This window comes from Seriola dumerili, unplaced genomic scaffold (assembly GCF_002260705.1).
Source record: "Seriola dumerili isolate Sdu_G_001 unplaced genomic scaffold, Sdu_1.0 BDQW01000056.1, whole genome shotgun sequence".
NCBI classification, from domain to species: Eukaryota; Metazoa; Chordata; class Actinopteri; order Carangiformes; family Carangidae; genus Seriola; species Seriola dumerili.
In genome coordinates, this window is record NW_019174311.1 from 2,009,297 (window position 1) to 2,034,813 (window position 25,517).

General features: G+C 41.0%; 3 protein-coding genes across 6 annotated transcripts in view; all 3 read left to right on the top strand.

Annotated features, from left to right (window-relative positions):
* The first annotated feature begins 1,020 nt into the window (after positions 1–1,020).
* On the top strand, positions 1,021–1,842 carry LOC111219273 (transcription factor HES-2-like). The gene is made up of 3 exons (XM_022741899.1): positions 1,021–1,110; positions 1,220–1,403; positions 1,511–1,842. Exons 1-3 carry the CDS (start codon positions 1,021–1,023, stop codon positions 1,840–1,842), a joined length of 606 nt encoding a protein of 201 aa, XP_022597620.1.
* A 10,361-nt stretch (positions 1,843–12,203) lies between these two features.
* On the top strand, positions 12,204–13,125 carry LOC111219276 (transcription factor HES-2-like). The gene is made up of 4 exons (XM_022741903.1): positions 12,204–12,293; positions 12,398–12,493; positions 12,604–12,691; positions 12,794–13,125. The coding sequence occupies exons 1-4, from the start codon at positions 12,204–12,206 to the stop codon at positions 13,123–13,125; spliced, it is 606 nt and encodes a 201-aa protein (XP_022597624.1).
* Positions 13,126–13,777: 652 nt separating this feature from the next.
* acot7 (acyl-CoA thioesterase 7) overlaps positions 13,778–25,517 on the top strand; it is a 54,983-nt gene continuing 43,243 nt past the window's right edge. For 2 of the 4 annotated variants that reach the window (XM_022741770.1, XM_022741771.1), the window contains exons 1-3: positions 18,295–18,539; positions 19,770–19,887; positions 21,445–21,601. In XM_022741770.1, coding sequence (XP_022597491.1) covers positions 18,382–18,539; positions 19,770–19,887; positions 21,445–21,601 — 433 coding nt within the window. In that variant the 5' untranslated portion in view covers positions 18,295–18,381. Of the gene's footprint in view, positions 14,588–18,294; positions 18,540–19,769; positions 19,888–21,444; positions 21,602–25,517 lie in introns of those variants that run through there. The other 2 variants (XM_022741773.1, XM_022741774.1) reach the window with 2 other exon arrangements.

The following is a 25,517-nucleotide window of genomic DNA, read 5'->3' on the forward strand; positions in this document are numbered from 1 at the left end:
TGAAATGTTTACAATGATGTATTTGTAGAGAAGCAAACGGAGTATCACTCCAAAATAGAGGTCCACTCTTTCACTGATTCACAGGCATATTCCTCACTGTGTTATCCCTGCAGTGTCGGAGCAGACTAATGCTTGGCTCTTTGTGTATCCTGCACTCCGCACATGCACCTCCTGCGCCTGGTCTGTTGCAGGTTATGACTCTGTCTCCTCCCCCACTGCTCCAGGTAAACAACGTGTTGTTGATATTGGAAACAAGCTGCTGGGGTCCATTAACAGATGTTAATCCATACATAGCGTGGCTTGGGTATCTGGTTTATTAATTTTAGGAATAGATTACTCCCGCCTCAGGATTACTCCTCTGGTTTTGTGTTTCTTTTGTAGTGTGTAGTCGAGCCCATAAGCATTAATAAACGAACTGAATTTACACAGCCTGGCCCACTTTTATTATTTTGATGGAAAGGTTTTAATTGTTCGTATGTAGTAATGCGTTTTTCAGATGTGTCATCACACAAAAATTTATATTTGACTGGTTTGACTTATGGGGAATTTTCGATGCAAAAATAAAGAGAACAATAAACAGAAAGATAATCAGTTTAGTAACGAAGCCAGGCGAAAATAAGCGCGTCCTAATGTAGAAAGTATCAGCGGGTTCTTCATATTGTGTGTGTGTGTGTTAAGGGAAAAAAAAGTCGTTATTTGGCTTGTACACGTAATTTGATCTTGGTGGACGTTAAAACTTGAAATATAAAGGCAATAAAACGCAACACCATCACGAAACACCGCATACCAGCGGTAGATGCAGAGGCCCAAAGGGACCAGATGGTCCAGACAGGAGCGCCACTCAACTCCCAGAGGCATAGCCCCCCGTCCCCCCCTCTAGGGTGTGTGGCTTGTGTGTTCCCCCTGCTCTGACGCGCCAGACCCACATAAATAGGAGGCTCCTCCAGCTCTGCCTCACACTTCAGCTCAGCCGCTCCAAGAGCAAGTATCTCCCATTAAAAAAGCACAAAGAGAAACGAAATGAGTCCCAGCATCACGACTGAGGCCAACCAGCCTCTCCCTGCCAGGTCCACCGTGGCCCAGAGAAAACAAGCCAACGAACTGAGAAAGGTAAGGAAAAAGGAGAAACTAAACAGCTGTGAATTTGACTGGAAATATCATCTGATTCTGACTCTTTTAAAAGCGCAGTAGAATAATGATTTTTCATTATTTCTTCCAGACTCTCAAACCCTTGCTGGAGAAAAGAAGACGTGCCCGTATCAATGACAGTCTCAGTCATTTGAAAAGCCTGATTCTGCCTCTTATTGGCAAAGACAACGCACGCTACTCCAAGCTAGAGAAAGCTGATATTCTGGAAATGACCGTCAGGTTCCTAAGAGACCTTCCTTCCACTCCAGTCAAAGGTGAGCATCTCTTGAACTACGATATGCACTGCATTTAATCTCTTGTTTCAGATGTGCTCCACATGGAATCCCAGTGACTGATCAAATCTCCTCTTTGCTTCTTCCAGATTCCGCAGACAGTTACAGAGAAGGCTTCAAAGCCTGCCTCCAGCGCGTCTCCGCTCTGCTTCCCAAAACGAGCCTGGACCAAGACGCGTGCCAGCGCGTCAACGACTTCGTTCAGCAATCTATGTCCGCAGCCGTCACCCCAACCTGCCGTAACTGCTGCGCCCAGAGCTCCAGGACTTTCCCTCAGATCCAGCAGAGACTCCTGAGCCTCAAATCCAGCTTCAGCTCCAGACCTGAGAGCCAGTCCCGCGGCAGCAGCGGCGCAGGGGCTCCCAGCCCAGCGCAGCCAGGCCCGCAGCCTGTCAGCGCTGCCATGTGGAGACCTTGGTAGATTAGATGATGGACTTTTATTTCATGTGTTATTTATTTTGTGATGTTATTTAGCTAGTTGTATTCCAATAGCTGTAGTCTTGAAGATTTAAGAAGAGGAATTGCTGTATAATAATTTAATTCAGCATTTGGCTCATTTTGCGTTTAATGCCAGAGGGCACAAGAGCACAGATCTCAATGAAACTGTAAAGTCAATGAACTTTGTGAAATGTAATCCTCTTTGGGGTGTCAAAGAAATGGGTTGTAGACAACACTTTTGTAAAACCCCAAGGGTTATTTTGTTTGAGGTTTGCACGATGGACTTAAAAGTATTTTGGTCTGTGCAACAGAATCGTCTGTAAACACTATGTGTTAATATTATCTATTGATGGCATGTAAGACAACAACATGTTTTGTCATTAACAAAAGGTTTTCAATAAATGTGCACTCGTCGAAGATGGTTGTGATGGTGTGATCTATATATTCTGCGATGATATAAGGTTCTTAAATGAATCACTAAGCCCAGACGCCCTCGAGAGAGGACTCTCGGAAACGAAAGCAATAAAAAAAAAGGCGCGCAAACGCGCAAGGCCACAGGTCAGCTGGAGCCTATTGATGCTGATGAGCAGCTGCTCCATTGTTGCTGATGTGCTGCGCCTCTCCAGTTGCCGCCAAATTGGAGGGAAGAAGTTGGACTGGTTGTGAATTACAATGACAGATTTCAAGCAACCACTTGTTTGTTACAATATCTTGCATTTCCTAATAAGTGATGACTTAGCATTTCCCTGTCAGTAGAAGGTTTATAAATGGACCTGGTAGTCACACTACTTTACATCTCACACTACAATAACCTGTGATTGCCATAAGGCTTTGTAAGTTCTCTGTGATATCCTGAACCGTCCAGCTTTTACTAAATAATACAGGACATTAGCCTGTTTCCCTTGTATGTATTCTTTATCTAGGATTTTACAGCCTGTAGCTGTAGTTGTTTGTCATGGCAGTTTCCTTTGCACAAACTACTCTCTTTAAAAAAGACTCCGTCCCCCCTCCCTTTATATTTGCTGCTGATTATACTGGATAGAAGTCAGATTCAGTGGCGCTCCAGTTTATACATGTGTTTATCCCAGTAGGAAGTAGTGCTGTGCACTGTTCAAACACACAACATCCTCCTGACATTATGAATGTCATATTAATACAAATGCCTGAGATTTCACTGAATGAGTACAGAATAATAATGACCAATTCTAATACTCGACTTGCTGAAGTATTATTATTTTTAAACTTAGAACACTATATGTATTTGTTGTTGGATACTATGAAGTGTTATGGAGGCTTATAGCAACTCCTCTCCTATAATGCATTATGAAGGTACATGTATCCATAATGAATTCAGATGGGCATCTTAAGTGCAAGTGTTTTTGTTCTCTGCGACACGGACCAATGCTGTGACAGGAAGCAAACTTGTTCTGAAGAATGACGAGACTTTCTTGGCTTTTAGGCGGCCATTAATTTCATTCATTTTAATTTGGTATGAAAATCAACATGTACAGACTTGAAACATACAAAACAGATTTCCTTACAGTGGCAAGAAAAAGTAAGTAAACCCTTCAGAATTCCCTCCAGTATAAATTTGTCCTAAAATACGGTCAGATCTTCATCCAAGTTACAATTATGAATAAACACAATCTATTTTACCCAATAACACATACATCGTTGTCTTGTTCTTGTTCATATTAAAAACATCATCTGAACATTCACAGTGTAGGTTGGAAAAAGTACGTGAACCTGGAGGCAAATCAATGAAACAAGTTTAGAAGTGTGGATTAGAGCTATACTTTGACCTATTAAAAAAACAGCAAACATCTTCTAATGTGAACCAATGCCTCACAAAAAAGAGGTTTTATAAGACTTAGTATCAAGAAGTGTTGATTTGCGCTAGAGTAACAGAGTTTAAATATTCATCAGTCCACATTCAGACAAACTGTCTATAAACTGAGAAAAAGTTAGTTCTGTGGCTACTCTTTCTAGAAGTGGGCGTCTAGCAGAGATGACTCCAAAGGCACAATGCAGAATGATCAATACTCAGTAACATAACAAAGAAGCTCAGAATAACAGCTGAAGGCTTGAGATAATAAGTGAAGGGGGTTCACATCTCTGTTCATGAGTCTACCATACACAGATCATGGTGCATCACATATACGCCTGAAGAGCACCCTGACACTCCACAGTGCTACTGGGACAATGTTACTGTGGGCTGACGAAACTATGTTGATATGTTTGGGAGGAACATGCAGCATTATGGTGTAAGTAAAAAGGCCACTGCATAACAGCATGAAAACACCATCCCAAAGGTGAAGCAGGGCGGAGGGAGCATCATGATGTGGTGCTGCTTTACTGGACAGCTCCAGGTTGTCACAGGGAAAATGAGTTCCCAAGTTTATCGAGGTCTCTTACGGGATGATGTCAGGGTAGAAGCTGGGTGATGCCGTGGCACAATGAGCCTAAACATCAAAGTAAATCTGCTACCTTCAAACAAAAGAAATCCACCTTCTGGAAGTGGCCCAGTCAGAGACCAGACTTAGATCCATGAAAAATGAAAATGCTGTGGACAGAGCTGAAGAGAGCCGTTCACACCAGACATCAGAAGAATATAGTTGATCTGAAGACTTCTCCTGAACATTCTGCAGGTGTGATTGGTTACTGGTGCCAAAGGAAGTTTGACCAATGAGTAAATCCAAGGATTCACTTACTTTTTCCACCACTACCGGGAATGTTTGATGGCTATGTTCAATAAATACACAGGAACATTGTGTTTGTCTGTACTGTGACTAAGATGAAGACCACATCAAATTTTATGACCAATTAATGCAGAAAACCAGGTTATTCCACACAATGTTTCTTACCACTTATTTTTAGTTTGTTAATGTTGTTTTTTATCCGTTCAGAAATTCCAATTTGATACTATCCTTCAGTGGTTATGAACCAAAGACAAGAGACTGTTTAAAGATGATCCAACAAACACATAAAAACACACAATTTTTTAAATGCAACAACCAAAGTCAGATGGTACACCATATTTTATTTCTTGTTGTTTGTCTTAGGTTTGATTTTCTGACAATATCAATGCAAATACAACAGGCATACAACTCATAAATATTGGAAAGGGTTTGTGGAAAGAATTGCTGAGGAAACCAACAATGGTGAGGAAATATTACTTGATGGATTATCAAGTAATATTTCTCAAGTCCATGAAATGTAACTTAAGTACGTTTGATGTCTCTTGAGGTTGACTGCCAGATTGCTGTAACAGAGAACTGATATGAAAATGTGTGGTGTACGCAAAAAACATCCAGCTGCAAAACCACAGTGATGGTTTCTTAAAAGACGGGTTTGCATTTGTAAAACCATCTTAAGACAATGCTTAAATGCTCCTGCGCACACCGAAAGTTATTGGTTGCTTGTAATTAGTCCTGCTCGTTAGAGATGAAAGAAGTTCAGCCAAAGATAATATGAGTCTTTAGCATGTGATTTATCAGGTGGCTCATGAAAACTCCCTGTTTCTGGGTCCATGCACACTGGGGATGTAGTGATGTACTGGTACTGACGTTAACCATGACATTTAAAAATCATACATTGATAGTGTGTAATTAATACACGTATGATTACATCATGATGGCAGACGTGACGCTTGTGGGTCTTTTGTTTATCAGTTCATCTAGTTGGCTTGGCAGTGTAATTGTTCTTTTTGTCACAGACTCTCTCTCCACCTCCCTGCACTCGTATTTGAGTCTAATTCATTTGCCACAACAGAGACAAAACATACCATAAACAAAGTTACAGATGCATTTGACTAATTGTGTCGTGAAAATCGGATATTGTGATGGCCCTAATGCACACCCACTCAGGGTGCTGAAGCCTCATGTTAACCTCAGCCAAATTTAAAATTGCATTTTTGCACAGAATAATAACTAAAATAGTTATATAAAAAAAAGTAGGATATTAATGGGTAATAATATTCAACATGTCCTCTGAGTTGTTACTGTGCCGGGCAGATTGTTACTGGACTTTAAATGTTCCTTGTTCCCATGAAATGTAATGTGATGTGGCATTGCCGTCTTTACAGGCGACTAAGACAAAAACACACATTTTTGCTTATGCCCCAGACACCAAACAGTTCACGAAACTTTGCCATGATAACACAAAACATAATGTAGTATACATTATTGTATAAACTAATAGAAAAGGTGTCACAGTGTCTACTATCTAACCATTAACTCAGACCTTTTGTCTAAAAAGTGGAGGAGTAAGATTGTGTATGAAAAGACAGGTAACACTGGAAAACTATAAAAAGTGTCCACTACCCTTGAAGGTTTTCAGTTTCCTTTATGCCTCTATGTGTCATGGCTCTTATTGCCTTTGTCCTTGAGTCTGTGTGGATAGGTCTGCCGTCCGTCAGAGGTCTGGGTGATCATGAGCAGAGGCACCAGCAGCCATAACACTGTGTGTACATTTAAAAAAAAAAAAAAAGACTTTGTTTGTTTAACATCTTGAAAATAAAAGGGTGACAACAGGAGATCCTGTCTTATTTTTTTAGCTGCATCCACTCACTAACGTTATGAGTCTAGATTGAAGAGGAGAGCAGGGGATAAAGGAGTTTGGTGCTTTCATGCCCAGTGCTGACACTGCAGATGTGGAGCACTGATGAACATCAATCATGATATTGGAATTGATGCAGAGGTCGTTCTGTAAGAGTTTGATGTAACGTTCAGACAGAATGAACTTCATATTGGCAGGAACACTATTTCATTGAATTGTCTCATGAGGTTTATTGATTGTTTATTGCAGCAGCTTGGTTTGGTCTTGATGCTGAGTCTTGTTATTACTGTCTTTAGTAATTAGGTAGACAACTGTTCTTATGATGATGATGCTAACTGAGGAAATCTGTTGCTTCATGTCGACTTTTATTGCACGATTCTCTGGGATATTCAATATAGTATATAATAGTATATTGTAGCTTGTTATTTAGCTGCTGATGTTTTTCAGGCCTGAGATTTATTGTGGTGTTGTGTCTTAACTTTAGTGCTAAAATACACTAATTAATGTCTCAATCAATGGGAAACCTATGGGTAGCGTACAGGTGGTTCTTGTGCAAACTATGGCCGGCGCCACTGATCATGAGTGAGGTCTGGAGTCTGATTCTTTGGCTTTACGCTTGGGCTCACTGTGTTGTTGCAGGTTGCAGGTTTCTTGCAGACTGCATCATATTTTCCCTATTTTTAGCTGCAATCATCTTCCTCTCTACCCTCATAAGCCTCCCCAGGTCTGCTGCATAGAAGCATCCCCCACAGCAGCGTGTTTTACCAGGGGCAGTATGTTTGTGACAATATGTACTAACCACCAAACATGGAGGGTGGTCTGGTGGTCTCCCACATGCCTTCTGGCAAACTGTAGCTAAGATGGCATTTTGGAGTTTTTTGAGAGAGAGTTCTCTTTACCTCTCTCCCAAGGTGATGCGTTTATGTTTTTATGTTTTTATGTTATTATGTATGTACAGCACTTTGTATCAGCTTTGGCTGTATTTAAAGTGCTCTATAAATAAAGTTGAGTTGAGTTGAGTTGAGTTATGTATCTGACCAGCTGTGGTTGTATGCACAGTCCTTCCAGTCAGAGCCTGTGAAGCTTCAGAGTCGCCATCGTTATCTCGGTATCTTGCGCTGTCACTCACTTGTGCTTTTCAGCCACCTTTAGGCTGAGCAGTTGGGACTGTTCCTTTGTCTTCATGGTGGAAGTTTTGCCTTGAGACTTGGTCTCCAATAGTTGGACCTTTGAGGAACAGATGGATTTGTAGTACAACAACCAACTGAAACCCCTCGACTTCACGCAGGTCTCAGTCTAACCAGTTGTGATTTCTAAAACCAACTGGCTGCACTGTGATTCGTCTGTGTTCTCATGAGGGAAATAATTTATTGATCATTTGTTGATCACTGTTAAAATCCCTTTTGATTCAAAATTGTATATCGACAAATCATGAAAGTGTTCATGGAGAATGCTTTTAATGGGCAATGTACAATCATTTCCCAACACTGACATTCACGTTGCCCAGTTTGTTATTGTCCAATAAAAACAGAATACACTTTTGAAAATATTGTGCCAATGTATTGGCTTCATCAGGTTGTATGATCATGTATGTGCACATCACAGCCTTGATGGGTAGAGAATCAGTTGGTTGAGTATCCATTCTCTTGTTATGGTCTCTATCAGGATCAGGGCCCAGTTCCATCAAGGGAGAAAAAGGAAAATCCTGGCTTATTTTGTTAGTCTCGCTAATATAAAGTCAGAGTTCTGTTCCATCACTGTGGCTTATAGGATTCCCTGGTCAGTAACCACGGTAACTGACACTGCTGAACTAGCAGGATAATTGTCAAGATTAACTTAGCTGTGTTTCAATGAATTTCCAATGTGTGTGTCTGTGTCAGTGCAGTGCCTTCCACACCTGGTGTTTATCTTGCCATCAACACCACATGCTGCTGCAGTGTAAAGAGACTGGTCAACTCAGCGTTCTTGGCCAGATCGTTCAGTCACCCGCAGTGGTATTATGCTACGGCCTTCTCCTGTTCTTTGAATCTCATCTTGCTAATTTGGATTATTTTGATAGCCATGACTTTTTCCTGTGCTCCGGGTTCATTATCCTGCTTCCTCAATGTTTGCCTCATCCATCTCTGCTTTCTTTTCGTCTGCCAGTCCAGTCCTGTGCTCAACTGTCTGTGGAATCGAGGGATCTCCAAATTCATCTCACCTACCTGCCAGAAATCCAGTCACCTGTGGCTCTCCCCCTGCCTCCACTCCCACTACAGCATCATCCGTCAAGGAATCCATTTTCCGCCTCTGCGCCTGCAGCTAACCTTTGCCTGGACACTTCCCCTGTCATCCTGCCCAAACCCCAAACTCCTTCAACCCCTGGCTGGAGTTCTGCTTTGCGGGTCCTCTATCACAGAACCCTCACAGCATCAGATTAGTTTCATTCTGATCAGTGATATGAAACACAACACTTTCACAAAGGCTGGGAGAAAGAAGCAAGTGAAAATAATTCTCATTTGAACAGATAAAAACATCACTGTTGCTCTGTTGATCAGGTGAACCACTGGAGACAACCCGTGTAGCCATTTACAAACACATATACTCACATACAGATATACAGTATATGAAATCTTATTTGTTCAAGGTGAATGAGAAACACCAAGTTTCAGTCCTCAAACGCAACCACAGAAACTGCATTCAAACCCTGTTTACTACAAACTCCTCTGAAACATGGGCTTGTTTGTATTTGCAAAGTTTTTTTTGTTTTTTTCAGTTTTACACTTTATTGTTAATTTCAGTTTTACATTGTCAAACAAGTTTTTACTTTTTTTCACTGAAGTAGAACAAAGTGATTCAATCAAAGAAGATGGAAATACCCAATTAGTTAATTGTTAAATATGTTATTATAAACGGCTCCAGATTGTCCACAAAGGTAAAAATCAAAGTGTGATAACTTGGTGCTCTGACACAACCAGTCAGTCAAACAGCCTACCAAACACAATGGGACACAACTGGGATATTTTTCTGAAACAAGACATGCTGTGCACATGATTGCTTTCATTACACACCGGATAAACTCTGCAGCCTTTATTCATTGTACACCAACACATTCTCTTTCATTTTGATCACTGAACGGTTCAGACCTGCTGATGATGTGCGGATCAAACGTTGTTCACAGAAGTTAGAGCTGGAAAAAAAATGTTGATGCCATTGTTCATGATTAGGAAAAACGTTGTCTCTGCTCACATCACACGGGGGGTGTTTTTAAGGGTCAGGTGGAGTCCCACTCGCCGCTGCTGCCCCCCCCCCCCCCCCCCAGCCCGCGTGTGACTCTTAATTCCCATGAAGTGTCAGAACATTTTCAGACAAAGGCTCCCTGTTCTCGCTGCACAGATGGGTCTACCGACGCCGAATTTGCTTGAAAAAACAAAAGAGGACTCTAACCGTAAGAGCAAAACTCGGGAGAAGTGTACCCCCACCTACCCCTTCCACCCACCCTTGTTCCAACCCCCATCATCCCTCGGTCCCAGCGGGGCGGTGAGGGGCGCGTGCAGTAAGTGTGCCTCTCAACTTCCTAGCAACGCTTGGATTTTTTTTTATATATACATATCTTTTTGAAGCAGCACAACTAGAAACCATGTCTACATGATTTGGACTCTGTAGACTTAATGTTTTTCCCATTTCAAGTCGTAGAAATGCTCTTGAAATGCACTGCCCCTAATTCCATTTAAACTGTAACAAACATTCACATCCCTGTTAGTCATAAAGAAGAAATAAATCAAACCACTTGAGTAAAGCAAGGTGGAAAACAGCTGAACATTTATAAGCTATAAGACAAAAATAGCCTCCTACATAGTAGTAGTAAGATGGCTGCAGACTTTTGATCTTCCTTTGTATAACTGCTTTCATATATTTATAAATATATATCTTCATGGGTTATGTGTTTCTACTGTAGGACGTTGGCACCTTGTCAGAATAAAACTACCTCTGCACGTTCTGAAGATTCTCTGCGTTTTTCAGCGTGAACTACCTGATGTTTAATACTCAGTCAAGCAGGACGCTGTGAGGCAGTGTGCTCCCCCAGACAAACATCTTTCACCCCCATCAACAGATTGAGCTTTGTGTTTCGTCATCACCATATATCCTTATATTGACAAACAAGCATTTCATGATAGCTTGGACGCCAAAATATCCAGGAGTCAAGCTAAAGGAGACAATTGCATCACGGAGTTCCTAAACAGGGGGGTGAGAATGGTTTGTTTTCAGTTGGACACTAACAACATGGACCCATTAGAAGCATGCAGATGGGATACCCACGCTAAAACTGCGTGGAGATCATGTGTCATGCGTGTAAGGTTTATAGAAAAAGAGTGTGTGTGTGTGTGTGTGTGTGTGTGTGTGTGTGTGTGTGTGTGTGTGTGTGTGTGTCACATCTTATGGATGAGAGATGGAGCTATACCATGGTGGAACAGGGAGTTTGGCTGTGCGGGATGCCGGTGTGGTGCAGGAGTGGGGGTGGGGTCATGCATGGAGGCTGGAGGAGGGTGGGGTTCAAGGCTCGGTAACAGACAGCCATCTGGTCCCCGTGGCGCGTGCTGCGCGCGTGGTTCCCCTGGGTGCAGTGGCATTTGATGGGTTGTCATGTCTCTCCAGTTTTTATTTGATATCTGCAAAATCTGAAGTCTGCAATTCAAAGTTTGTTTCATACCTCACAGGACACGATGGTTGGTAATTAACAAAAGAAGTCCAAAAGTTAAAAAGTCTAAATATTTGCTGGCCATGGTTATTGAAGAACAAGCTCCCTCACTATCCACCCGCTGTTTTTCAGCCCTGGCAACCGGGGGATACACCCTACAGGTAGAGACTCCCCCGGGCAGAAACTGCATAGAAACGTCATATGCAAAACTATTGTTGTCAAAATCTAAGAGCAGATGTTATTTGAAAGTAGCGTGGCTTGGGTATGTGATTGGAGTAAGAGTCTGTATCTCTGCAAACACTTTTCCATACACGCAACCCTGACCCCTATGTCAGCAATGTATGTATTGCACCCTGTTGTTCTAAGTGCGGATATTTATTTAAAACATTCAGCTTTACCTCAATGATATGTGATCAAACTTGGGCTAATAAGCATAAGAAGAAGTCAACAGCGTGGAACAGCAACAGGAAATCAAACAAATCTTATTAATAATGCAAAGTCAGAATTTGTTGTTTCAGATAAAATGTTATTTTTAATGTTTCATTAGCTCACCAAATAAATGGATACTATTCAGCCAACGCTTTGTTTCCAACCATAAATAGTTATTGGTGCGTAATTACGCGTCAATAATGTATTTGCAAAGAAAACAACCTATTCCATCTACTATGCATAAACCTCATTGTTTACTAACAATGAACTAAATTGTTAACTATTTAATATGATGTAGACGAAATTTGAAAGTTTGCAGAACTTGCATTGGGTGAATGGGCCAAACATTAAGCTTCTTTACGCACTTATTTCTTCACAGCTCCTTGAGGCAGATTTAGTTTGATTTAGTTTATGGATCATAACGCAGACACGCACTGCAGTTGTTACGCTTGGATTAGAGTAGAAGACAGATGGTTATCTTTCTAAATGTGATGCTTTTGTGTTTTTTTCATCGAATACGTGGCCGGAGCAAATCGTTTTGTATCGGCTTGGGGGCGTAGCCATGACGCACGAAGACCGACGCCACGGACCTGGATATATACCGCAGCTCTGGGCCGTTAGAGACAGATCTCCGCTGATTTCTCTCTGGACACTTCTCTGGCACAAAGACGACGCTGAAAATGTCTCCAAACATGACTTGCGAAGCTCTCCATTCTTTTTCTCCAAGGCTAACTGTGGCCAAAAGAAAACAGGCTCTTGAGCTCAGAAAGGTAAGCGAAGTCACTGAATTTTCCTTTATTATCTTAGACAGTTTCTCAGATGTCTTTCTCTTAATGTATTGAATCAATAATAAATATTTTTTTGATCTTTTCAGACTATGAAACCTTTGATGGAAAAAAGAAGGCGCGCCCGCATCAACGACAGCCTAAACCACCTGAAAAACCTCATCCTTCCTCTTACTGGCAGAGATGTAAGTTATTAAAACAATCTCTACACATGCAGATTTCAGATAGACCTATTCTGACGTCAAGGCGACATTTAGACCCATATGTTTAACATTTGTTTTATTATTTTCTCCAGAAGACTCGTTACTCCAAGCTTGAGAAAGCCGACATCCTGGAAATGACAGTGAGGTTCCTCAGCGACATTCCACCCCATCACACTAAAGGTGAGTTATTGTTCTGATTGTTTAACACGTTTCCTGACAAATGTATGAATGGCGGACTCATAATTTTTGAACAACGAAAATAATATTTCATCTCCTTTTCAGATTCCGCAGACAGTTACAGAGAAGGCTTCAAAGCCTGCCTCCAGCGCGTCTCCGCTCTGCTTCCCAAAACGAGCCTGGACCAAGACGCGTGCCAGCGCGTCAACGACTTCGTTCAGCAATCCATGCCCGCCACCGTCACCCCAACCTGCCGTAACTGCTGCGCCAAGAGTTTCAAGACTTTCCCTCAGATCCAGCAGAGACTCCTGAGCCTCAAATCCAGCTTCAGCTCCAGACCTGAGAGCCAGTCCCGCGGCAGCAGCGGCGCAGGGGCTCCCAGCCCAGCGCAGCCAGGCCCGCAGCCTGTCAGCGCTGCCATGTGGAGACCTTGGTAGATTTCTCAAGTGACCGGGTCTCCCAAAAGCATGTGAAAAGACTGTAAAAATATTTGATATCTAGGCAACATGTTGAGATAGCATCACGTGTAAATATACACAGTGATTTAATGCATCGTTTCCGTTGATGAATAGCCAGAATTCATCGTTAAATCGTATTGGTTGAGTATTATATACTTACGTTTTGCGCACGAGTCTGTTGTCCTGTATGAGTTGACAAATTTAGACAGTCGTATTTTTTTTTTAAATCTGCATGTATGTATACGGTTAATATTTAGTCCTCTCCGCGGACTAAGTTATTAAGGGCTATTGAAACAGCCCTGTAAGACCCCAGGGGTCAGTGTATGTTTGAATTTGCACCATAGACTTCAGTATCCTGTCTGTGCAGATGAATTTGTAGACATATTATGTGTCACTGTAAGTATCTCTGTTGGGATGTGTTTTATTTTTGCTATTGATAGCAGATGTTGTATATATACTGTATAAACACAAATAAAACTACGATGTCGTGGTTAGATCTCGTGTTGTCTCTACACTTTATTGTAAGAATATTGGTCTTTACTCATGTGCGTAATTACGCATCCTTAACGCACAAATGGCTACACACTGCTGACACACTACAGCCAAACTGAATGTGATTTGTATTAAAATTACAGGGACAGAAAAAAAAAAAAACAAGTCACATGAAATATCACACAGCAAAGCGCACACACAAAGAACCGTGTGCTATGGTACACGTGACTGAAAGGCAGCAGGGAAAAGGACAACGAAGTTTCAAGGCTGCCTCCTTCCAACAATAGGAGCATGGAAACTAAAGACAGCTTCAGCAGACTCCTTTGTTCAGCAACTATGATGTAATGTTTCCTTATATGTTTAATAAGAAAAGGCAGGGGCGACACATCTGTCAAGCAGATTTGAACAGAATAAAAACCGTTAGTCAGAGCAACTCTTGGATGGATGTTGTGGTCAAAGGCGCCCTCTACAGGTGCCATGAAACACTGCCCCTGGTGGTGCTATCAGCTGCATTCTCTGCTGCCCTCCTCCTGTGGTTCTAGGTATCGACATTGCTTTCCTATGTTGCGCAATCATCATGTCTTTTCCGTTCACTCCGTTGCAAGTCGTCGCTCACTACATGTAACCTGAGCCACATAACATACTTTGAAAGGAGTTTTTTTTTTTTTTTTTTGCTCCATTACACGAAACATCATTTCAGCATTACTGTGAGGTCCAAGTACTTTCCGCGCAGATGAGTCATTTCTCTATGAGAACGTGAGCAGAGCGGCCGGTGGACGCCGGAGGAGTCTGATTCCCTCTCACTGAGACTCCCATCACACAGGAATCTCGCTGCAACACGAGACCAACAAACCCGAGAGCTTATCATCATCATCATCATCATCATCACCATCATCACCATGTCGGTACCGGAGGCGCGCGAGGCGGGATCCTCTCTTCAATTATGCAGGTAGGGGCGTTTAACACGACACATTAACACATGTGCGAGCAGCCTTCACATGCTAGTAACGTGCTGCTGCTGATAACCGCGCGGCTGCCGGCGTCGCTCAGCGTTCCTCCCAGGATAATCACCCCAGATAATCCGCTACATGTCCTGATATAATGCACAAGTACATCCCCGTCTGCACAGACACACCGTCGCTATACCGTCGACAGGGTTTCATCCTGGATAGTTAACGGTCATTGAAAGGGGGTGTTTTCATGTTATTTGTCAGTGGGCTTCCGGCAGAGGTGCAGACCATCTATGTCGCATGTCGTATATGATGACCTCAACGCGGTTAGAACCGGTGGGACGCGCTAAAACTACCAAGGACACATTAAGGTCGCCATCATTTTACGGAAACGCTAATAAAAGTTTTATTTTAAAGTGTAGCTTTTGAATAATTTGGCTGCTGTAAACAGTCTGTCTCGACTGTGTGCTGAAATGGCGTGTAGTTGATCCATTATTTATTTTCCCAGAAAAGAATATTGAAGAACATTGAAGGGAAACAGCCAGCTGTGCAGTGGTCATGACTGCCACCCATTAAAATACCTTTACAGTGAAAATGCTTCATTTCCCAGAAGCACGCAGGGTTGATTGTACAGTACTTGTGTTGGCCTGTAGGTGGAGGCCAACAGCTCTGTCACAGCATGTCAGAACTCAAGCTTATGTTTGAGATTGTTTGTGAAAGCCCCCAAAGCTCACCACAGCTTTAAATTCTCTCAAAGCAGACACACACAAACCTGTCCTGTGACTTGTCATGTCTTATCCAGCTTTGTCTTGTCAGTTGCATCCACTGAAGGCGTGGTTTATTTAGCTGTTAGCCACATTTGACACATTTTGACACACTGCTGACTCACTCACTGTTTTTTTTTTGTATGTTTGGCTTCACAGAAAGAAGAGATTCCAACCTCATATATAACCACATACATAGAACAACCACATATATGTATGGATCTATAACCAGAGCAGACGCTGACCTCAGCAGAGACCTTGAAAGTAGATTCTTTTGTTGAACCTGTAATATTTTGCTCCGAATGCTAGCCTAGTAAAATCACACAGTCCCTTTAGTTACAGCTGTAAGAAATTTCTAAAAACATGTCATTACCTCCTTTGCTTTTAAAGCTGAATTATAATTAAACAATGCAACTCAGTCTGCTCAATTAGACTGTTCAACCCAAGTAAAATGAACAATTAAAATATCAACCTGTTTGGTCGTAATGTCCGTGTGACAGGGAATTTTTCTGAAACATTTTCTTGTTTATAAAGTTATGGGGAAGGCAAGAACATTTGGCTGTTTTGTCAAAATATTCTTATATTTGAGCTTGTCAGTATGAGTGAGCCATAACCTGAAGCCAGAGCTTTTATATGTGCCATAAACTGTATTATGTTGTAAAGATTAGCAATACAGTACGGATCAGATGATTCCGGCCTCAGTGGAAGCTGTGAAGCCTGTTTGACTTTAACATGAGTTCCCTGTTTAAGCATTTAGCTGACTGACACAGACATAAGAGTCAGATGAAGTAGTGTGATGCCAGCAGATGGAGACCTCAGCTCTAGATCCCTTACAGAGTCTAAATAGATGAAATGCTACTTTTTTGGTTGTATCTGCTTTCTTAAGCTCGTCATGTCTATATCAGAAAAGATTTACTTCACCTTTCACAGTGACCTTTACCCTCACTTCAAACTGTATGAAAGGGCGGGTGTGTGAGCAAACATAGCCAGTTTATCCGCCAGTTTTTATTTGCAGGGGTTTGCCAGTGACTGCAGCCACTCCATTCATTCATAATTCAGTGTGTCTCACGGCTGCAGTGCTGAGGCCACGCCTCTCTCTGGCAGTTGGAGACACCTCGTTGATGCTACTGTACAGTTGTTTAATATTGTTTAATATCAAAATGTGAAATATTGTGGATAACGCCACTCATCACAAACATGAATTATAAACAGAAATAAAAAGATGAAAACACCAGCAAACCTATTCCTGAGTCGTATTCACTTCATTCTCCACATTTCAGAAATACATTGGGACTTCTTACCTTCTTTTCAGGACCATACAGAATGTCTGGGTTAAATGATTAAATGTGGTAAACAGTGCAGAACCACTGCGCTGTAAATCATCATTAGTTTTACAGTATGTTTGGAAACATTTTATATTATTTTTAGTGCAGTTTTTCATTTTGGCCCTGAACATACAGGTTGATTTGCTCGACAGTAAATTTTGACTTTGACCTGACTTCTGTAACCCCACTTTCTTTGTTCACTCGAGTTGCTCTCAAAAGCCTCCAGCTGCTTCACTGGACTATTGTCGGGCGGTGACCCTGACACTTTATTGCTTTCTTACAAATGTGGTAGACGTGATGATTTACACTTTAAGTTAGAGTCATCAAGTTAGTGTGTATCTGTCTGTTTAAACATACATTAATGCATATGTGTGACTGAGGTGTGTGTTTTAAGGTTGTGTATATACAGTTGTTTGACAAATACCTGTCTCACCTGGCAATGTAAGATTGCCTGGCTAAAATACAATTCAAGCCCAGTTTGCGATGCAAAATCCCCTCCACCCCAGTCGGATCTTTGTTCTTTGCTGTGGGTCCTGGGACAGAAATGACACGAACATATGCTTTTCTGAAGCTTCTTCACAGTTTTCACTACTATTCTTCTCGACACAGGTAAAACTTTGGTGTTTTATGTTTGTTTTAGCAAGAAGATTTTGATTATGGATTATGGTTGCTGCCTTTTCAGGTAGTTGTAAGCTACAGTATATTTCAGTGGTGTAGTTGCTCCTGATGTCACTAACTCTAACTGATGAGAACTTCGATACTGATATATACAGGCAACTGAAAAGTCTGCAAACTATGACCTGCATATTTTAGATACGTAATATTCATATAAATATACACTGTTGTGTATATATTGAAGTATTTTCTACATAAACTACTTTCACATGTCTCTGCTAATTCTAACCAATCCACATGTTGGTGGGCACTAAAAACTACCCACACAAGATCTCGTACCTCAGTGAACAATTACTTTAGTTTTGTGTGCCGGTTCAGGAATTTCTGGCATGGTGCTCATGTGACGTTTATATTGACACAGAGAAAGACTATTGTAGGCTACTACTCTGTACATTATATAAGTGATCCACCGAGTACATCTTCCTCATTTTGGTAGCTATATGTGATCAGGATCTTAAATCCTGACATCAACTTTCACTTGTAAATCAAGTCTGGAAACACCATTGCCACATTTTTGTTCATTCACTTGCCCTTCTTTAACAGCACCATGGCTGTAGGTGTGGCTATGCTTTTGCACCCATGAAATGGTTTGTCTGTGTCAGTGACACCTGTGGCAATTTTTGTGGAAAACGGTCAATGGACAACTGGCTTCTTTGTGATTGTTTATAGATTTCTTAGCTGTTGTCGAAGAAAAATTCTAGAGATTCGTTTTCACGAATGAGCAATGAGAAGCAACTGATGCAGATATTTTCTGAAAGAAGATACACGTTCTAACTCAAACAAGTTCTCCGTCTGTCAGCTGTGGCACACAAACCTCATGTGTGATGATGACAGATTTGATTGGTGCTTGTGCATCAGTGGGTGTGTTGAGATCCAGTTTGACCAGTTGTGACAACTGAGGCAGGCTCAACATTAAACCCTGCACGACATCACTCGCTGCAGCAATGTCAGGCCCCACAATCTCAGAAGTTGTGAAAGTAGAGATCACACAGAAGGGTAGTAGGTTAGACAGTAAGGCTGAGAGTAAAGATGCAGTGCTTTAGGCCGCGGAGCAGGAAGGATCAAGTGGATAAGACAGCAGCAGTGGTGGAGAAACGTCAAGCGAGTCAAAGTCAGCAAGTCAGAAGAGATGCCGGGGAAGGCGGGGAGGCTGGAGCTAAGCAGGACTCTAAATATCAACTCAGCAGGTAGTTCTGACTCACACACGCACACACACGCTGTGGGATGCTGAATATACTGGATACTTTGTCAGGTTATCTCTCTTTCCCCGACACATCAAAAGACCCCATACAGTTTGTGGTTTCTGTAAAACTCAAGTTATTACGACAATACAAGAAATGTTTTAACGGTGGTTGACACTGTGTCAGAGAGGTGTTGACTGAACTCTGCTATACAACAAAAATATTAACATGTCCTTTCAGTATATGCTACATTCAGTATAGTATAGTAGTATATATAAGTATATTATAAAAGTACTGCAACACTTGTGACAGCAAGTTTCACAACCGCAGTATTTGTTAGTGTGTTATTGTATTGGACTGCATTGTAATCTATAGGATTTACTCACAGGTGTGGAGGGGTTAATGTGTTCATCCCTCAGTGCTCCTGCTCTGTTATTGATGCCACTAAACTATTAGTTAGTTTTGCAACTTCAAAGATTCCACAGAATGCACACTCTGACTCACACTGTTTTTAAAGGAAGGCTTTACTCGGCCGTTCATATAAACAAAGAACATGAATCACATACCTGTTTAGTCTTCACCATCTGATTTCCACGATTAGTCAGATCTTGACATCTGTGTGTGTTTGTAACCTCTGAGTATGTAAACACATTAGATTGGAAGTGGTAAGACTTGTTTCAGCCACACACTGAAGAACTTGAAACAGCTGACGCACATGACCACGCTGTTAGGGATAATGACACTGAATGTCAACATGGGACAGACATGGAGTGGTGAGGCTAGCGTCCAAAAAAAAGATGATACTCTCAACTTTGTGGAAAATACAATATGGTTTATATAATCAGTGTTGAGCTTATTATGTGTCCACACCATCTGAAATGTGCTTGATAGAAATCCATTAAACTCAGCAGGTGTGTTTCTAGATAGTTCTCCAAGGCTTTCGTCCACAAACATCTTTTATAGATAACAGCCTGTCATACATTCAAGCCCTCGTCAACTAAACATCAGCCTCATCCAGCTAAATAAATCAATGAAGTCAAGAACACTGAAAACGCTGGATGAAACGCAGTTAGTACTCAATGGTGTCTCAACCTTCTGCAACTTCCATCTCTCAGAAAGCTGAAAACACGTTGGAGGAAGATCAAGAACTCTTATAACACAAGATGCCAATAACACGTGTTGTAATCCTGCCAGCAGAGCCACAGTCATGCTAATGAAATTATCTCTTTGCTGCAGGATCATGCGGCCAGATGACGCCAACATCGTGGGCAACGTCCACGGCGGCATCATCCTCAAAATGATCGAGGAGGCCGGATGCATCGTCAGCACGCGACACTGCAACACACAGAACGGGGTGAGAGGGTACAGCAGGTTTCAGACCTTACACTAAAAATATTTCATTGTGCTGTTGATAGTTCAGTTGTTGTAGGTTCAGTGTGAATCATTTAAAAAAACAGAGTAAAATATAAAGTGCGCAGTAGTCTGCGGTGTAGAAATAGTCTGCATAGTGCAATAAATGTGAACTGCTCAGTTATTATCAATGATCGATTATTATATTAACCTCTTCTTTTATAAATTTGGAAAATATGTGAAATTGGGGAAAATTCGTCTAAAATAATCTTAAAAGTGCAAATGTTTCTGTCATTATGTTGTTTTGTTTTCTAGCATGTGACGGGTCGTTACTTTGCTCAGGGGGATTCGAGCTGAAAAGCTTAAGATGACACAAAATGTATATTAACACAGATTGTCCAGCATTAAGAAAGTGATTAAGTCAGTTTGAGACAGACGTCTTTAGGTCTCAAAATATGAAAAGCATGACAAAGTTTCACAGTTGAGCTTATTTACTTGTAACATCTTGTTAATCTCCCATTTCCAAACTGCATGGCTGCATTCATTTTGTTTATAGGACAACTCCATCATTCATTTTCCTTCTCACCTGGTGAACTTTAACCGACTTTAGTCTTGCACCATTCGATTGTCATCTCACCTGCTGAACATTCTGATCATACTCTGCTGATGTCCTTCAGTTCACTGCGCTGATAAGTCTTTAAGACACACACATTGATGGACACAACATCCTTTTGCTCATACTACGGCACACATCTGAATCACAAAGACACATGAAACATTTCTTTAAAATAAAGAATGAAAATACTTATACTGACATCACAGTCAAATTCAATAAAATTGATTATGTCACGGTACATTTAGATTCCAGTCGCTGGTGCCAACACAGATGTTCTTTTGGGTTTTTGGTTTATCTTCTACAGACATCATGGTACCTTTAAGCTTATCTGAACACAGGGACCATGGTGACACTGGAGACATCACGGGCAAAGGTCGATGAATAAGATTATGTATCTTCACCTGGCTTTCACCTTAATTATGTTTAATGAATTTAAAGCAGTTTTGTGTTGCTGAAAGTGAAAGCTGGCATTGATGCTCCTCAGCATTCGCCTTAGATTGTCTAACTCAGATTTTATTTTTCTGTCTGAAATAAAACATCCTATAGTTGAGGATCATTAATCTCAGTAGGAATAAGCAGGTTAGATACATCTCCAAGGGGGAGTAAGTTAGTTTGGATTTTTTTATTTGATTTGTGACTGTATTGCACAAAATGAGCCCATTACACTAATACTGATGAGGTAAATCAGTACCAGTGACTCTGTGTCTTTTTGCCAGGTGCTGAGATTTCGTCCTTTCAAACCTAATTCTCCGGCTAATGTTCTTTTCAAACAAAAATGCAAGATGGTCGACGGAAATTTTGCTCCCTCTACCCTTCATCATAAGAGAGAGATGAAAGCCATTCTTTACTAAATGGCATCTTAATAAAAAAACATGTTTTCATTAATGTTGTGAATGTGTGTATGATATTTCTAAAAGTTTTAGGGCTGCTGTGTCTCCTCTTCAGGACCGCTGTCTGGCAGCTCTGGTTCGGGTGGAGAAGACAGAGTTCCTGTCCCCCATGTTCATTGGCGAGGTTGCGCACGTCACCGCTGAGATCACTTACACCTCCAAGCACTCACTGGAGGTGCAGGTCAAAGTCATGGCTGAGAACATTCTCACAGGTGACTCATTTTTGACGTTTGAAACTTACCACATGGCAGTTCACACATTGCTTTAACTATTTGATAATGCTGTGTTTCTAAGTATGAAATTTATCTTACACCCTCGGGTTAAAATTTGAGTTTAAACCCGCTGCCTCACCTGCTCAGCAGTGTTCCCCTTTAGCCTCATTGTCACCCGTATCACTGCAGAGGAGATAAAAGAATGACAGAAATTCAAGTGGAATTCATAGGCAGGAAGACACACACACACACACACACACACACACACACACACACAAACACAAACAAAAGAGAGATTTGTGAAAAAAGGAATTTTTGCATAGAAAAACTTGCTGGTGTGTATTTTGCCAAAGCAAGCCACCACAGACACAAACTGCAAGCTTCCACGCATTCTGCACATCCACAGTCACTGTAATGGACTGACATGCAACCTATTGAACAAGTTAGCACACACACATGCATGCACACACATACACACACATTCATGACATAACACTCTGACTATTAAAAACCTTGTAATCAAAGCTTGACTCAACCATAAACAATAACACAGGCCTACATGTTGGTCTAACTCACTCAGCTCAAATCACTTCTTCCTTAATTACAGTTTTCCGAGTGAATCTACAGCATCACATACACACATTTTGAGTTGTCATTTAGGAAAAGCGCAGGTGTCACTCCTAACATTAACTATGGCTCTGTTTGAACTGAACCTGAAGCAGCTAAATGGAATTCAGCTATCATTCATTTTTAGCATTTATACCTGTGCTTCTTCTGCTGGGACGTTGAGATTACATAGTCAGTGTCTGAAAGCCCTCTGTCATCTACTACCAGAGGTGGACAGTAACAAAGTACACTTACTTGACTACTGTACTTAAGTACATTTTTCAAGTATCTGTACTTTACTTGAGTATTTTTAATTTTTTTTGTAAACTTCTGACTTTTACTCCACTACACTTAAAGACAAATATTGTACTTTTGACTCCACTACATTTCTGAAGTGAAGTTTGAAGCAGATTTTAGTCAGAGGAATGAATTTTTTTTTTTTATTTTGAAAATGTGAACGACCATACACAGGAGAAAAAACAATCACAGCCAACTTCTACACTATCAGTCATGTTGTGCTGCTCCATGTTTGATCAGCTCAGTTTCAACTCGGAAGTGTCCTAATGATAGCCACTAGATAAAGATAGGGCAGAAGATTCTTCAAATCCATGTATGTAATTTTTAAATTAAATAAAGATTCATTTTGGTTTAGATGTTTGCTGTGTTTAACACAACCAAAATTCATCACTACCTACAGAAATGTGCCATCCAACTTGAGAAAGCATGTCGAGGTAAAGTACTCCAGTACTTTAACTCAAATAAAAAATGTCACCTGTATTGCAGTAATATTTGGCCAGAAGTATCCATACTTTGACTCAAGTAATGCAGCTGTGTACTTTCTCCACCTCTGTGTACTACATCTTTACAAAGTATGATCTGACCCTACAAAACGCTGCACACATTTAAAGTTTCTTTTTTCATTTTATTACATTTGTTAGTCAGAATCATTTAGGCTTCAGTTAGTCAGAGAACTTATTCCATTTCACATTTAAATCATTAAGTACTATAAATTTGTCTATATGTAATGCTACAGAGGAATATAATTTAATTCTGTCACTCACTGTCGTTGGAAATGTATATAGTAGATATTTTATTTTCTTATTACCGTCTATCCTCCTGTCGTTTGTTTGTGTTTTTGCTGAGATTTTTCAAATTAAAAAAGCATTTTACTCAAATGCTGTTTTTTTCACTTAGCAACTTTTGAGGTTAGGAGGAAAAGGGGGAAAAAGAATGACCTCACTGTGATGTTCTGCTGTTTGATCAGTAGAGGGCAGCACACAACAAGTAAAGCAGCGCTTGCACAGATGAAACACTGCTTTACATAAGGTGCAGCGTTAAGAGCTGAGGCAGGGGAACAGAAACTCAGAGCCATGTTGGTTTCCAGTTTTAGAATATTCGCCAAGTGATGCAGTCTGTAATTCTTGTCGATTAAGATTTGTACACATTCAATGTGCAGTATGTGCATATAGAAGCATACACACACATATGTATGGAGGCCTATACATACACTGCCCAGAGTCCCTTGAGTAAAGATGCAGGGAGGATCGCACTGGGCTGACCTAGCGTTATCTCTGAACCTTTAAATGCCAGCGACAACAGCTCAGCTCAGACTCTCTGAAACAACCTAATGTCATGTGCTGTGCAACTGCTTGAATTCATATCAAAGCGGGAGAGATGATGTCTACACCTATTAATACATGTAAAGACACACACACAATAAATCATAAAACAGGTGGTTATGAATGAATTTCAGTAACATAGGTGCATGTTGACAAGTCAAACAGCAAATCTTACTGGATTTTATGTTTATTTTTATTTAATGAATTTGTGATTAGGAAGTACTGTGCCATTAAAGCAACATGTCAGTCTTCTGTTTGAAGAGATTAAAGAGAGTGACGAAGAGAAAGAGACAGAATGAGGGAGACAGAGAGACAAATGGGAGGAGAGAAGCAGACAGACATATCAGTGGGCTAAAAGATAGCAGAGGGAATGAAAGAGGAAGAAAGAGTGAGAGTAGGGAAGAAAGAAGGATGAAGGGAAGGAGGTGTGAGAAACAAAAGAAGTATCCCCTAGACAGCCGTTGCCCTAGCAACAGGCTTGTACTGGTTGGTTGGCTGGTTGCTGGGCTGGAAGCAGGTTGACGGAGGCGGAGGCAGAGATATGAGATGACAGGTGGAGAGCAGCGTACATACATACAGGCATCGGCACGGACAGTGAGCTATAGTACATGCGTGGCCTGCCAGGAAGGACCCCGATAAAGGAGAGAGCTAATGGACAGAATATACTCAAGGCACCGTTTGGTTTGATGGGCTTTACATGATTTATGACTCAGTGCAGTCATAACATTTTAATATGAAAAAAAGTTTGAATAAAATGGAATCCAGGGTTTATTCCTTTCCTGATATCTTTGTTCAATGAATCAAATATTTGCAATTTTACAAGCATACTTTAACTGTTTTAAACTTTCTTTTAAGTAAATACATTCTCAGCATATGTAGTTTATGTTCTAATAAAATGAAAATAAAAACAGAGCAGGTCATTTGTTGAGCCAGTTCTCAGCTCCACAATCCATTACAGTAGTACGTTAGTATCAGAAACTGATATGCACATAGTTTCAGTATTAATTAGATTTAACAAACTTTTCCAGTTTGGAAGTGCACAGCTGTGCATGTATAAGCTGAAAAAAGGGTCAACAGCTCTGAAGTCTAAGTGTAGGTTCAGTGTCAGGGCAGCGTGGGTGTGATGTAGAAGAGTGTAGTCAAGCTTGTGTTGAGAGGGCGCGGAAGTGAGTTCCTCTGGGATGCTAAACTTTACTCTCTGGAGGCTGCGTGGCCAAACACATCTGTGATGGGATTTGCTCACTTTATAGCCCAAATTATATATGAACTCACCCTGCCATCACCCTCATTCATATTCAGTAGCATCGTGTTTCAGTCTAACAAAGTCAAAAAGTACGACATATTCCGTTCAAAGAAAATGAATTAGATTACCAGTATAGTAAGATTATTTTCCAGTACTGTGTAGAGTGAGCAGGTCAGTTTATGTCCTCAAATCAGACAAAACCCGGCCGCCTCAATATCAGAGGTCGAGTAAGCAGTGCTGGAGAAAGACTGTTGATATTTGATCTCAAAACAAACACACACCCTTCCTTCAGTGCTCCTTCAGAAGCTCCGCCTCCCAAAATGGACGCACATTGCCGAAGCGCTGGCACGGTGGTGGAAATCCAGAGGATGTTATGCGTGGAAGTGAATACTCTCTCTCATAGCTGAAGTAAAAAAAAAACATATAATATAAAACATCGTCAAACAAA

Coding starts and splice junctions, on each gene's coding strand:
- LOC111219273 (XM_022741899.1), top strand. CDS start 1,021: ATGAGTCCCAGCATCACGACTGAGGCCAACCAGCCTCTCCCTGCCAGG. Junction 1,111..1,219: donor AAGCCAACGAACTGAGAAAG/GTAAGGAAAAAG, acceptor TATTTCTTCCAG/ACTCTCAAACCCTTGCTGGA. Junction 1,404..1,510: donor TCCTTCCACTCCAGTCAAAG/GTGAGCATCTCT, acceptor TGCTTCTTCCAG/ATTCCGCAGACAGTTACAGA.
- LOC111219276 (XM_022741903.1), top strand. CDS start 12,204: ATGTCTCCAAACATGACTTGCGAAGCTCTCCATTCTTTTTCTCCAAGG. Junction 12,294..12,397: donor AGGCTCTTGAGCTCAGAAAG/GTAAGCGAAGTC, acceptor TGATCTTTTCAG/ACTATGAAACCTTTGATGGA. Junction 12,692..12,793: donor TCCACCCCATCACACTAAAG/GTGAGTTATTGT, acceptor TCTCCTTTTCAG/ATTCCGCAGACAGTTACAGA.